This window comes from Equus przewalskii, chromosome 2 (assembly GCF_037783145.1).
Source record: "Equus przewalskii isolate Varuska chromosome 2, EquPr2, whole genome shotgun sequence".
NCBI classification, from domain to species: Eukaryota; Metazoa; Chordata; class Mammalia; order Perissodactyla; family Equidae; genus Equus; species Equus przewalskii.
The window spans coordinates 8775367-8787715 of NC_091832.1; the positions used below are offsets into that span (position 1 = coordinate 8775367).

General features: G+C 44.5%; 1 protein-coding gene across 16 annotated transcripts in view; it reads right to left on the minus strand.

Annotated features, from left to right (window-relative positions):
• Positions 1-254: 254 nt before the first annotated feature.
• The window catches only part of ELAVL4 (ELAV like RNA binding protein 4), a 138614-nt gene continuing 126519 nt past the window's right edge, over positions 255-12349 (minus strand). For 8 of the 16 annotated variants that reach the window (XM_070592561.1, XM_070592526.1, XM_070592480.1 and 5 more), the window contains 4 exons: positions 7684-7837; positions 5807-6032; positions 4161-4199; positions 255-1122 (listed from right to left, as the gene is read on the minus strand). In XM_070592561.1, coding sequence (XP_070448662.1) covers positions 795-1122; positions 4161-4199; positions 5807-6032; positions 7684-7837 — 747 coding nt within the window. In that variant the 3' untranslated portion in view covers positions 255-794. Of the gene's footprint in view, positions 1165-4160; positions 4200-5806; positions 6033-7683; positions 7838-12349 lie in introns of all 16 variants that reach the window. The other 8 variants (XM_070592470.1, XM_070592510.1, XM_070592453.1 and 5 more) reach the window with 1 other exon arrangement.

A 12349-nucleotide genomic window follows, 5' to 3' on the forward strand; every position in this document is an offset into this window, starting at 1 on the left:
CTCTTGTAAAAATTCTTTATATTTTATAAAAATAGATTTTTCTTGAAACCCATTTTCAGCAAAGAGACCACCTCTTTGGCAACAATGTTAATGTTATTAAATTGTTAATGTCATCAGGTATCCCCCTTGCCCCCATCCCCTAACAGAAGACTGTTTTAGTTCACATGATATAAAAGAAAAAAGGAAAAATAAAAAAATTTGCAAAAGTTTTTTTTCATTTTTGCAATTTTTATTATTCCTCTTTAATCTGTGTGGGGTTTTTTTTTGTTTTTTTTTTTTTACCAATCTGATTGGATCAACATTTGACAAAAAAGAAAAATCTTTTTTTCTTTCTTTGAATCCCATTACTTTGTAAAAATTGTTTTATTTTTATTATTTTTTTTTTGTCTTTTGTTTTTCTTCTTCAAATGAGCGAATGGTCATCTTAAAAAGATCCACCTTCAAGGAAGGTAGTAAAGTTAGCTGGCTGGGTAAAAATCCCTGCACATTGCTATCTATGTATATTATATTCAACAACGACGGCTATGAAAGAACATTCAATGCATCAAAGGTATTTTTTTGTTTTTTTCTCTTTTTATCTAAGCATTATAAAATCCTTTCCTGGTACACCTCAGGATACTCCAATGTTTTAATACTTAGGCAACACTGGCTTATAAAGTCCATGGTTGAATATAAGCCTTGAAAAGTTTGTTTCTCTCTCTTTTGTGTGTGTGCGTGTGTATGTGTGTGTGTGTTAGCGTGTGTTTTGTTCGTATATATTTATATATATATTTTAATAAGTAAGGATGGGAGATTCAGGACTTATGGGCTTTGTTGGTTTTAAAGGAAACTTGTAACACTCGGTCTCCCAGGCGGTACCCGTTGAGGCTGGCGATGGCCATGGCCGCCTCGTCATAGTTGGTCATAGTGACGAAGCCGAATCCCTTGCACTTGTTGGTGTTGAAGTCACGGATGACCTTGACGTTGTTCACTGCGCCGAAGGGGCCGAAGAGCTGCCAAAGGACACTCTCGTCGGAATCGGGGGACAAGTTGTAGACAAAAATGCACCAGCCCGTTCCTGTGTGACCAGGGATGTTCATTCCCACAAGGCTTGTCATCCCGTCAATAGTGATTGGGGAGAACCTGGGGGGACAAGCAGAAGGGGGGACTGGTCCAGACATCAGTCTGACCACGGATAACACACAGATGCACAGACACAGACACGGGGCAGAGGGCTGAGTGAGTGTTTGCAGGAGAGTCTTCAGGGTTTAAAAACCAAAATGCAAAAACTAATGTCTGTGGTATTTCTTCTGATGGGAATGGCTAGAATGGCTAAGGCATGTGTATGCCAAGAGAAAGGCCTAGGTCAATTCCTAAAAACAACAAGGAACTCCCAAAGCTAGGCTCTATCATAGTTCTACCACAGTATATGTTCATGGGGTAACCCACCCTGACCCTTACTTACCCTCCCTCCCCGCAACAGACAGTGAGCTCTTAGAAGGGGTTCTATCTCATTCATTCTGTTGCTCTCCTTACTTACTCAGTGGAGCACACATGGGATCTCACAGACATAGTGACACATAGAAAACATTCAATAAGTGTTTATCGATTGAATAAGTGAATAACATTGGTGGAATCAATGCTTGGGAAATTTTATTTTTTAAGGCAGATTAGGGGATGGCCCTAGAAGTGCTCATGTCTACCATCTTTGCAGTCCCTTGACTTATGGCTGTCAGAGATCTCTTGATGTTACTGAGGATGGAGAGAATGTGAGAATGAACAGACATGTCTTGTTATTAATCAGATGGGTGGCTCATGTTTCATTTAGCACGTGTTCAAAAGTTCACCCAAAAAACTCTGAACAATAATAATAAAGACATATCACTCCTTGATGCTGTATTTTCTGGAATTCATTTCTAAGGACACAGGAGCAAGATTTCAAGTGGTTTGTGCATTTATGTATCTTGAATCACTGTAAATTAGAACAGCATAAAACTGTTATTTGCCTTTTTACAACAACTTTTGTATTAGGCTTCGAAATCTTCTCAGTTTCCATGTAATCTTGAAAATAAAAACAACCTTTCAGATTCTATTCACTGTCTGATAAAATATATCCATGTGTGACTCATGATGGATGCATCACATGAAACAATTAGGTTACCAGTGCCTACAGCAGAAAAATATCTGTTAACACTTTGTTTTATACCAAACTTAACAGGGATTTTGATCCTATACACTGACCAGTGTCTTGCTTTTCATTTTGTCATTTTTGTTTTTTCCTGAAGAGGGAGATAGAAGAAGAAGAGGAAGCAAAAACTGGGGAAAAGAATAGGATAAAGTGTCAGGTAGGACTGTTTTAAGAAAAAGCAAATATTCTTGGAGATCTGGAAGTCCTACGAAAGAAGAGTTCTGTATCTAACTATAATTTAGATAATTAAATGGCTGCTGAAGATACGCTAGACACAACAACTCAATAAATATTATTTTTGGTCTTATTCACTAAGTCAATCTTCCCTCTTGCTTAAAAATGAATAACAGGACAAAACCAAAAAACATCATGGTACGAATTCGTAGAAGGGCAAACTCATGTCGGATTGTTATCTGCACTACTTCTGAAGACTGTCTTCTCATCCATCACTCCTCCAAATGAGTGAATCGACCCTTTTCAGTTTATAGGTGGGGAACAGCTAAGTATTTATTACAAAGCCAAAGTCAGGGCCAGCAAAGAGGTTTCAAGCACAGCCTCAACTCTAGGGGGTAGTGGCTTCCTACTTTTGTAGGAAGGATTCTGGATCCAAATTTGGGTTTAATAGGAAAAGAGAATGCTCTTATCAATGAGTGATGTTTTCTATGGGTGGGGAACTGGAGGAGGAGGCAGCATGCAAGCTGCAGCTGTGCCTTCCCTGGCCTCATCTATGGATAGACATCACTCTTTTCATAATATTTGGTGCTACCTGACTAAAGTTAGAGAGGAGCAAAAGTTTGGGACACAGTTGGGAAGGATGTAAAATGTGTGGGAACAGGCAAGCTGTGTGCTAGACACGTGGAGGTAATTTACAGTTATCCTCACTGGTGCCGGGATAGAGATTCGAGAGGCTGGCGCTCTGATAGTGAAGCCTGCAGTCAGCTGACTTCCTCTACTGCGTGGCAGTTTCCAGAGTCGGGATACTTACCATGCATGGCCAAGTGGTGAAAGAACTGCCTCATACAGGGAGTGTGACTCAGCTATTAACGACCACATCTCTTTCCCTTGACTGTAGGAAGGGGAATTAAAGTGTGCAGCTCTACTGAGCAGGATGATGGAGATGCTATGTCCCTAGCTGCTCAGTGGAGCTTATCAAAAGCACATATGGGAATCTTACGGTCACAGTGACATGAAGCACTCAACTTCCCGAGATTCAGCTTTCAGACTAGGTACGGAACACCCTTGTGACTGCATTCAGAGAGTCCCCAAACCTTGACTCTATTTGAGCCCCAACCCCACAAAAAGGCTTTAAATGAAAGAAACAGCAAGTTTAAAACATACATACATATATAAGCAAGGGAAGCTTTATAATAACTGATAAAACCTGTAACAAAAGAAACCCTTGGTTTAGGTGCACACAGATACACTTTGTTCTCAGGCTGTGCCTGAAATGCACACTGAGCTGGGGGTGGGAGTCAGAAGGTCATCCACGTGTTTATTCATGCTCTGGCCAGGGCTGGTAGTCCAAAAATCTAATTTTTCCACTGACAATCATAAGATTGTCAACCATGATTAGCAAAATGTTCTAATTTTGATTTGCTGGAATCTGCCCTCTTAACTGAATCTTGGCATTGCTAATGCAAAGCAGTTGCTCTGCAAGTTTGCAAAATCAGCTGGCAAAGAGTCGGAGCCTCCCCCTTAGGGGAGCCGTTCAGAGGACCAGCTTATCAAGGGCTCGGTAGCTGTGGCACCTGAACCATAGGAGAAGCCCACCTGCAAATAAAAGAAAAAGTGAAACACACAAACACACTTTGTGTGCCCTAAAAGAAACAAAACCAACTGAGGTCTCAAATTAAAATTAAGAATTTGACATGCTGGTGGAAGAAAAAGGAAGAATTAAAAAAAAAAAAAAGTAAAGTTAGTGAATTAACAAAAAAAATTCTAGCCCCAGTCTGTGCCAACACGGACATCTGGCAATCTGTGGAGTTTTAATTACCTCTTTACGCCATAGGCCATATTAAGCAAATTGTCCAGCCTGCAAAGAGAAGGAGGGTCTCTGGGTTAATGCCTCACAGATGGCAAGATCGTTCAATGGAACTATTAATAAGAATGCTCCATTTTCAAAGAAGAAAAGCTCAACAACTTTCCCCAATGCTAGGAGTCCATCCACTGGTAGTTTCCCCCTTCCCTGCCTCCAACCAAAGTGATTCATGTTCAGGTCAATGCTGGAGTTTAAAGCAAGTGTCTAATGAATCTCCCTTTCTTTCAAGGTCTGAATTAATTCCACTCCCCCCACCTCTCAGAACATTTGTGTGGATTTGTTTTCTATTGTGTGTGAAATCGTTAAAAAGGGACAGCTTCTTAAGTTGTTCACCTTTTATTGTAATCAAACTTGTGAATAAAGGTCTCTGTTCCAGATTAACGAGACACGTGCACAGGCGATGCATATCAGAACGGAGCTTTTCTTTTAGCCTGGCTACATTACCTAAATCTTCTTACCACACATCTTTTTGGGCGGGGTTGGGGGGGTTGGGGGGGGTTAAGATCTTTAAAAATTAGCTTACAATTTACAACCTGAAAGCACCTCCCAGCAAACTGCCATTATGTTATAATCTCCCTCACACTCCGCACCTTACTTGGGGACAAGCTCTTCACACCATGGGGCAGTAGTAACCATAGTTTCCACCATTAAAAGCCTGCTGGAAAGCCTTTTTACATAAATACTGCATGTGCTCTCACACAAAATAAAAATTAGATGACTTGGACTCTTTGTGAAACCATTAACCATTTCAAATTCACAGGGCATGGGAGGACACTGCAGTGGCTGATTTTTCTCCTCACGTGGCCAGATGGAAGGGTCTACTATCTTCCTATGTAATGTTTGAAAAGGAGAAAAACCCTTTCATTCAATGGAAGTTGGGATGTGGGTGGAATAAAATAATTATTTAGAATTATTATGGGTAGGTCAAGAATTTATTCTCTCTTGCACAACAGAGGCCAGTCAAGGTCAGACTGCCTTCATGGAGAGAAACCTGCCTTTCAGAAATGTCCCAGGAGAAGGGAAATGCTCTATTGCACCAGAAGCCTCCTGGGGGTTGGATACCTGAAGGAAACTCTAATAAGGCTTGGATAAAATCTTCTCCCTTGTCTTCCCAGAGTCTGCTAACTTAACAGTCAGAATAAAGTTAACACAAAAGAGAGTAACCCCCCCAACCCAAGAGGGTTACCTGCAGAAGCAAGAGGAGGACAGGCCAAACCACTCCCTCTGGCAAGGACTGCCTCCTGGTCTACTTATTAAACACTCGGCCTCAGCCTTCAATCTAAGCTGCTGAATGTGGTCACTTATCTGTGATTAACTCTTGTTGAAACTGAACCTTCTTGTTTGGTTAAATGCAGTAATTTTGTTTTGACCGAAGAATCTGACGTATAAACCACAGTCACAGTGGTAAGTTAAAAGGAGGCTTGGAAGAGCACTCGGTCCAATCATCTCATTTGACAGCAGTGGAAACTGAGGCACAGTGATTCCTGGGGGCAGAGGTTCTTACTCTTGCACCATCCTTCAGGGCTGTGGGCTTCCCCGCCCGGCCCTCACCCAGCTCTGGACTCACGTAGCAGGGCTCTTTCACCCGTGGGCATGCCTACCTGAACCTCTGAGCCTGGTGGTGAAGTGGGCCGGGGTAGCGCCTGTTGGGGGACTGGTAGAGCTGGGACAGCAGGGCCTGGCTGGACTTCTGGCTGGGGTTGTTGGCAAACTTCACAGTAATCGGTTCCGTAGCACCGCTGGGCTTCTGGCCATTCAGCCCTTTGATGGCTTCTTCTGCCTCAATCCTCTTATCAAACCGGATGAATCCCACCCCTCTAGACACTCCTGGGGAAAGAAAAAGAGCCTTCATAAAGAGTGAACAAACCAAATTGGTAAACATCTCTGGGAAGAGATAGGCTTGGCCCCATGGACCTTCTGTGGGGAGTCAGCCCACCTGTGGGGCCAGGGCTGAGTCTGGCTCCCTGAATCTCTCTCACCCATCAAGACGTATCTGCCTGCATTTTGGCCATCATGGCTCTGCACAGATGACTCCGATCCATAGAACACAGACATCTCTCAGATCTGTCCCTTCCACCCCTCCACCAGCACCCTGCTCAGTCCTTAATTTCCTTTAGTCGCTATAACCGATCACCCACTGTCCAGTTTCTGGTCCTCCAATATGTCCTCCACACCTAGCCAATTAAGTAATCTATTTGAAAAGCAAATTCTGACCACATTATACCTTTTCTGTACCTTTTCAATTTTTTACCTTGTGCATGGTACCTGTTTCTCACTGCCACCCTCCCCCTAAACACAGAATAACAAACAAAGAACATCCACAACAAACCATTCTGTGGCTCCCTGTTACATACAGATAAAGTCCAGACTTCTTGGCATGGCATTTAATGCCCCTGACAATCTGGCCCCAAATCCCCTGTTGAGCCTTGTGCTGGCCATACTGAACTGGCAGATACTCCTTGAACAGGTTTGTTCTTCCTTGACTCCATGCCTTAGGATATGTCCTATCCACCTACTCTATAGGATACATCCTATCACCTAGAATGCTCTATCCCTCCTTCTTGCCACATAACTGCAAGCCATCCTCCAAAACCCTGTTCAAACACCACCTCCTGGATGGAGCCTTCTCAACAGTCCCCACCAGGAAAGCACGCCGTCTCCGAGCCCTGTGGTGCACTGGACAGCCCCTAGCAGGAACTCACCTAAGGGCAGGACTGTGCCTCCTTCATCCCTGGTCCCAGTGTCCCTCTGCACAATGTCTGGGACAGAGCCAGCTTCAGTGAGGGTTTGTTGCATGAGTCAAAGGATAAACATGTGCTGAACTGCTCTCAGGGGGTGTTTTAAATTGGGATCAAATTTGGAATATGTATAAACATCCTGTCATTAAAAATGCAACCTGGGAAGCCTTACGGTTCTTACTGAGAGATGGTAGCTGCCTTTCCTTATTATGGACAAAGTACCGCAGTACCAGATCCTGGGTTCATATCCCTGCACTGCTACTAATGAGCCGCACAGAAGTCAGATCCCCCACTTTGGACCTCTGCTTCCTCACTTGTGAAATGAGGCAATCTGAGGCTCCCTCTAGCTCTGTAATGCTATCGTTGGAGCCAGAGCGATACAGACAGGTTCTTGTCACAGATAAAATTAATGTGACTTGGTTGAGGGTTGAAAGAGACTTTGAAGGTCATTTAGTCCCACTCTCAAACTGATACCTGAATCCTCTTTTTGGGTTCCCTGCCAAGTAGTTTAGCTGCTGCTGGAACAATTCCCATGATGGAGATCTTCTACCTTCCAAGATGGCCCATTTTAAATTTGGACAGTTGATTGATAAGAAGTCTTTCTACTAAGGCAAAATCTGTCTACTCATGACCCATATCTTTTATCCTAAGTAGCCATTATCCCACTGCTCCTATGGGTCACAGGGCACTGGCTGGTGACACTGAGACACAAGGAAAGAAATGACAAAAAAACACTTAACCTGTGACTTGATCAACCAGGATTCGTGAGGTGATGATACGGCCATATTGCGAGAACAGCTGCTCCAGTTCCTTCTGGGTCATGGTTTTGGGAAGGCCGCTAACGTAGAGGTTAGCATCCCTGATTGAGGCAGAGCTCGGACGGGCATATGAGACCTAGGAAAAGGCAAGAGGAGCTAAATCCATTAGAGGCAACACCCTCTGAGTAGAGACTGAGACAACAACCACGATGACAGCCCCTCGTCTATCGTTCTAACTCATGGTGGCAGTTTAAATAACTCAGTAGTTCAGCATTTTAGCTACTCTCGTAATAGTAATGAGAACCAGGAGAACAACAATAGAGGAACAAAAGGAGAGTTGATGAGAACTTAAAACAAATACACAGATAAGGGTCTCTAGGTGCAGAACAAAATAGCTACTATAATATGGCAGCTGTTAAACGCAGAACTACCCACACATGGAGTTCTGAAGATTTGCCTCCTGGATGTGGGTGTATAGATGATTTACTGTATCCAACACATAATAATCTTTGAATAAACCAAAAAAAAAAAAACCCCACAAAACCCCATGAAATTCTGCTCTGCAGATTTCTCGCCTTGCCACCTTCCCTACCCCCATCCCGTTCTTGAACACATAAAAGGGATCAGGTTCTCTGCAAGACTTTTTATGTCCCATCCTTTGTGTCGTTCCAATCTGCTCCCACAGGGTCTGCTCTCGCTGAATGACAAAGTGCTGGTGAAATGGGGCTGAATGAACATCTGCTTGCGAAACGGGATATGTGACCTTGTCATAACATCTGCAAGAACCAGTTGCCTTCTAACTTTGAGGCGGAGCAGATAAAACCACAATAAACAAAATGAGGGCACTGCAGTATGAAGGGAGGGAGAGGGCAGTGGGAGAGAGGAGCGAGCCTCACCGATGGTTATGATGGTTATAATAAGTTCGACTTTGTAAATTTGTCCTCCCAGATCTCTCAACTGCTTTTTTTTTTCCCCAAAAAGCTAACACAGAAGTGTAAACAGATCTGAAATTCCATCTGCAAGGAGCCAAATCTGTAGCAGTACACATAAGCAAAGCAAACCCCAGCAGTCATTAATTTTAGACTTTCATTTACTTATTTATTTATTTTTTAAGAAAACAACATCAGACATTTGAAATATAATTTACAGCTAGTCTAACAAAAGCACTTTCCTGCTAAAGCTATTTCTGGGGCAGTTATGGCTCAGAATAGATGATGAAAACAGTCATTTCATCGCACATCTGACAATGTTGGACAGGAAGAGACCTATATGCCTTAGCATTTTTCAGTTGGGAGTCTTATTGAATCTATATAACCAATTCACAAGACCGCTAAGACTACAGGGGTGAGAGTGTGTGTGTGTGTGGGTGCGCACTGTGCACACACAAAAGCAGGTGTGCAAAAGGAATTGTACATGTTAAACTGGACCTTGGGCATTAAGAACTGAAGCTCCAGCAGCAAAGCAGACCTTGAGTCTGAGGATGGGACTAGCAGCGGATCTAGCAAAGAGGAATGAAGGATGAGCAGCCCCCTCCCTCACGGCACTCTCTCCCTTTCCATGACAGAGATGCCAGGGCCCTTTACGGGTCCCACACCTAAAAATAGATGTTGACTCAACAGATCAAATGATGTGACTAATTTGCCTCACTGGCCTCCTCCTGCGGATGGAGCAAGGCAGCTCACCTGCAGTGACTACGTCTTCCAGAAACTCATGGGTGGCCTCTGTAGGCTCCTTCCCAGCACATGGCTGACAGGCAGAGGGGCCTTTACATGGGGGTGGTGGTGGTGGTGTGTGTCCCTGTGTGTGCATTCTGGGGGCGCTGAAGAAGCAAGAACTCTATGTGACTGCCTGGACAGGCTCTCCTACCCCTGTCCTTTAAGGGACAGTATTCCAGGTTATTATCTAGCAGAACTATTTTTTAGGCATGAAGAGGGAGTGGGAGGGAGAGGGAAATAAAAACATCACAGTGATATGTCCATGGTAATGAGGGTCACCCTTGTCTCATCCCTGCCAATTACTGACAAATTAATTATCTGAATGACCTTTGTGCTCCCCCAAAACACACCCGCTTCCTCTATGCCTTTGTTCATGGAGAAAATTTTTCCACCTACTTCCTCAGGTCCTAATCCCATTCCCCTTTAAGGCTTAGCTCAAATGCCACCTTCTCTAGACCACTTTCACTGTTCTTATCTCCTGAAAATCGCTCTAGCAGTGCTTTCAATGAACCGCACCCATGATACTTAACCTGTTCTGATCTTGATTTACCATCTCTCTATCTAGTCTGCTGCTCTCCTTGAGGTCAGCGTGTGTGTGTGTGTGTGTGTGTGTGTGTGTGGTGTGTGTGTGTGTGTCTTATTCAGCACTGTGGCCTCAGCTCCCAGCACAGAACCTGATACCCATAGGGTGCTCAATACCCACTGAAAGAATGAATGAACACCAACAGATCATAATGAATGACATGGGCATTAATGGATCTTTGGGAGTAATTGCAGCTTGGGTTCCTCCACTTAGGGGGATCACTGAGAGTCAAGCATCCAGAATCACAGCTGTGTTTCTCTACTGAGCTGAGAGTTAAGGGATAGGTTTCCCGTTTTCCAGTGCTTGGGGTTGGAGGGACTGAAAGAAGACTGTTCTAGGACTGGACACTACTTAGAGGCCTTCTCTTAGCAAACATTTCCTGAGGAGCTACTATGAGCCTGTATGCTGAGGACATGCAACAAGCAAGAAAAAGACATGGTCTCTTGCCATAAAGGACTTCCAAGTCCAACGAGGGCAAGAGACAACACATAGGAGGTACTCAATAAATATGAGTTGAGTGGAAGAATGGTAACATATGGACCAACCGTCACAATGCCACAAGATGCATGCTATTCCAGGGCTATATTGGTGGGGCTGGGACGCAGAGAAGGGGAGACTAATCTCCCTTTTAATTAAGGGTTAAAGGGCCAGGAAGGAGACAGAGCTGAGGTGAGACTCGTAGTGAGACAGGTGGCGTGACAGTGTGTGGTCGGTCAGGGAATGGTGGCCTGATGACAGCCCTCCTTTGTTGTGAGGATAAACGAGATGATGAAGGTCAAGGGCTTAGTGCAGTGACTGCCTGGCACCCAATAAATGCACAATGGAGAGTAATGACCTTGGTTCCCATGAATTCGGGGCAGCCAGAGCTGGGGTACAGAGGGGAGCAGGCTCGGGACAGATCTGCTAGGGAAAAGGAGCTGGTGCTGGAAAGTCAATGACAGAACCAAAACCATTTCCCTAAAAGATAATTCTGACAGAGGCAGAAGCTCAGCCAAAGAGAATTACCGTGACGGACCCCAGCCACAGAGCAGTGACAAATCCCCAAGGTGAACCGCACCTCGATCATTCACCAAGCCTAATTCCTGCTAACTTTTTCTCCTCTATTTGGAACCTTAAGTCTATTGTTGTCTTAGCACCCTGTCTAGGAAACCTGTAAGTGAGAGTGGGCAAAAATGACAGAAAAAGGATCTTCCCACATTCAGTTTCAAATGCTTGTCCCAGTATCTGAACTTTCCAAGTTTACTCAGACATTTATTAAATCCTGAGTGACTACAGGTGTCAGGCCCTTTGTTAGGCTGAAATATTCCTAAAAAATTGCCGACTTGTAGCCCCTGCAGAGAGTCAGCCATTGCTGGCTTGTTAATCCTACTGAGCCAGTGGCCTAGAGCCCAGGGCTTCTAATGAAGGAGGCAGCACCCCGAGCCTCAATCAGGATCCTCCTGCTTGCTTCATTTATCCAGAATCTGTGAAGATAAGTCTGGCATTTCTAGGCCAGCACTGATCTTGCTCTGGAGCTCAGAAAGAGCTGGGAGTGTGAAGGCCACTCCTTTCTTTCCGGGTAACAGTGGCCCAAAGGCAGGTGATGGTGAACAGCTGACTTTACAAATGATCCTGTTTTTATTTTTGAGGGAGATTAGCCCTGAGCTAACATCTGCCGCCAATCCTCCACTTTTTGCTGAGGAAGACTGGCCCTGAGCTAACATATGTGCCCATCTTCCTCTACTTGATATGTGGGACGCCTGCCACAGCATGGCTTGACAAGCGGTGCATAGGTCCACACCCGGGAGCTGAACCAGTGAACCCCAGGCTGCCGAAGCGGAATGTGCAAACTTAACTGCTACGCTACTGGGCCGGCCCCTACAAATGATCTTGATGGGAGATTTGCAGTCCCTCCAAACTCCCCATCCCTCCCCATCCCTGGAGGCTCACAGAAACCCCCACCCTTTGCCCCCACAAGAGTGACAGGACCGCGTGGAGCTTATGAGCCCTGACCAAGGGCCAGCTCCATCACTCACCAGCTGCAGGACATTGGGCAAGTAATTTGATCTTGATAAGTCTCAGTTTCTTTACTAGTAAAAAAGGGGAAAATTCTCCTTTGATGGGTTATTGTAAAGAACTGAGATAATAGATTTAATGTGTCTAGCACATACCTAGAATTTAGTAGATACTTAGTAAATACTATTATGTGATGAGTCATACAGGCTTTTGTGGGCCAGCCTGGGACTTTAGCCCCTGTTGGGACACACCTTTTACTTTTACCACACCTCACACATCAGGAACACTTCCAGTGAGCGCTTACAGAGGCACTGTCCTCCCCCGCCAGCCTGGTGGGATGTGGGTCATCCTTTAC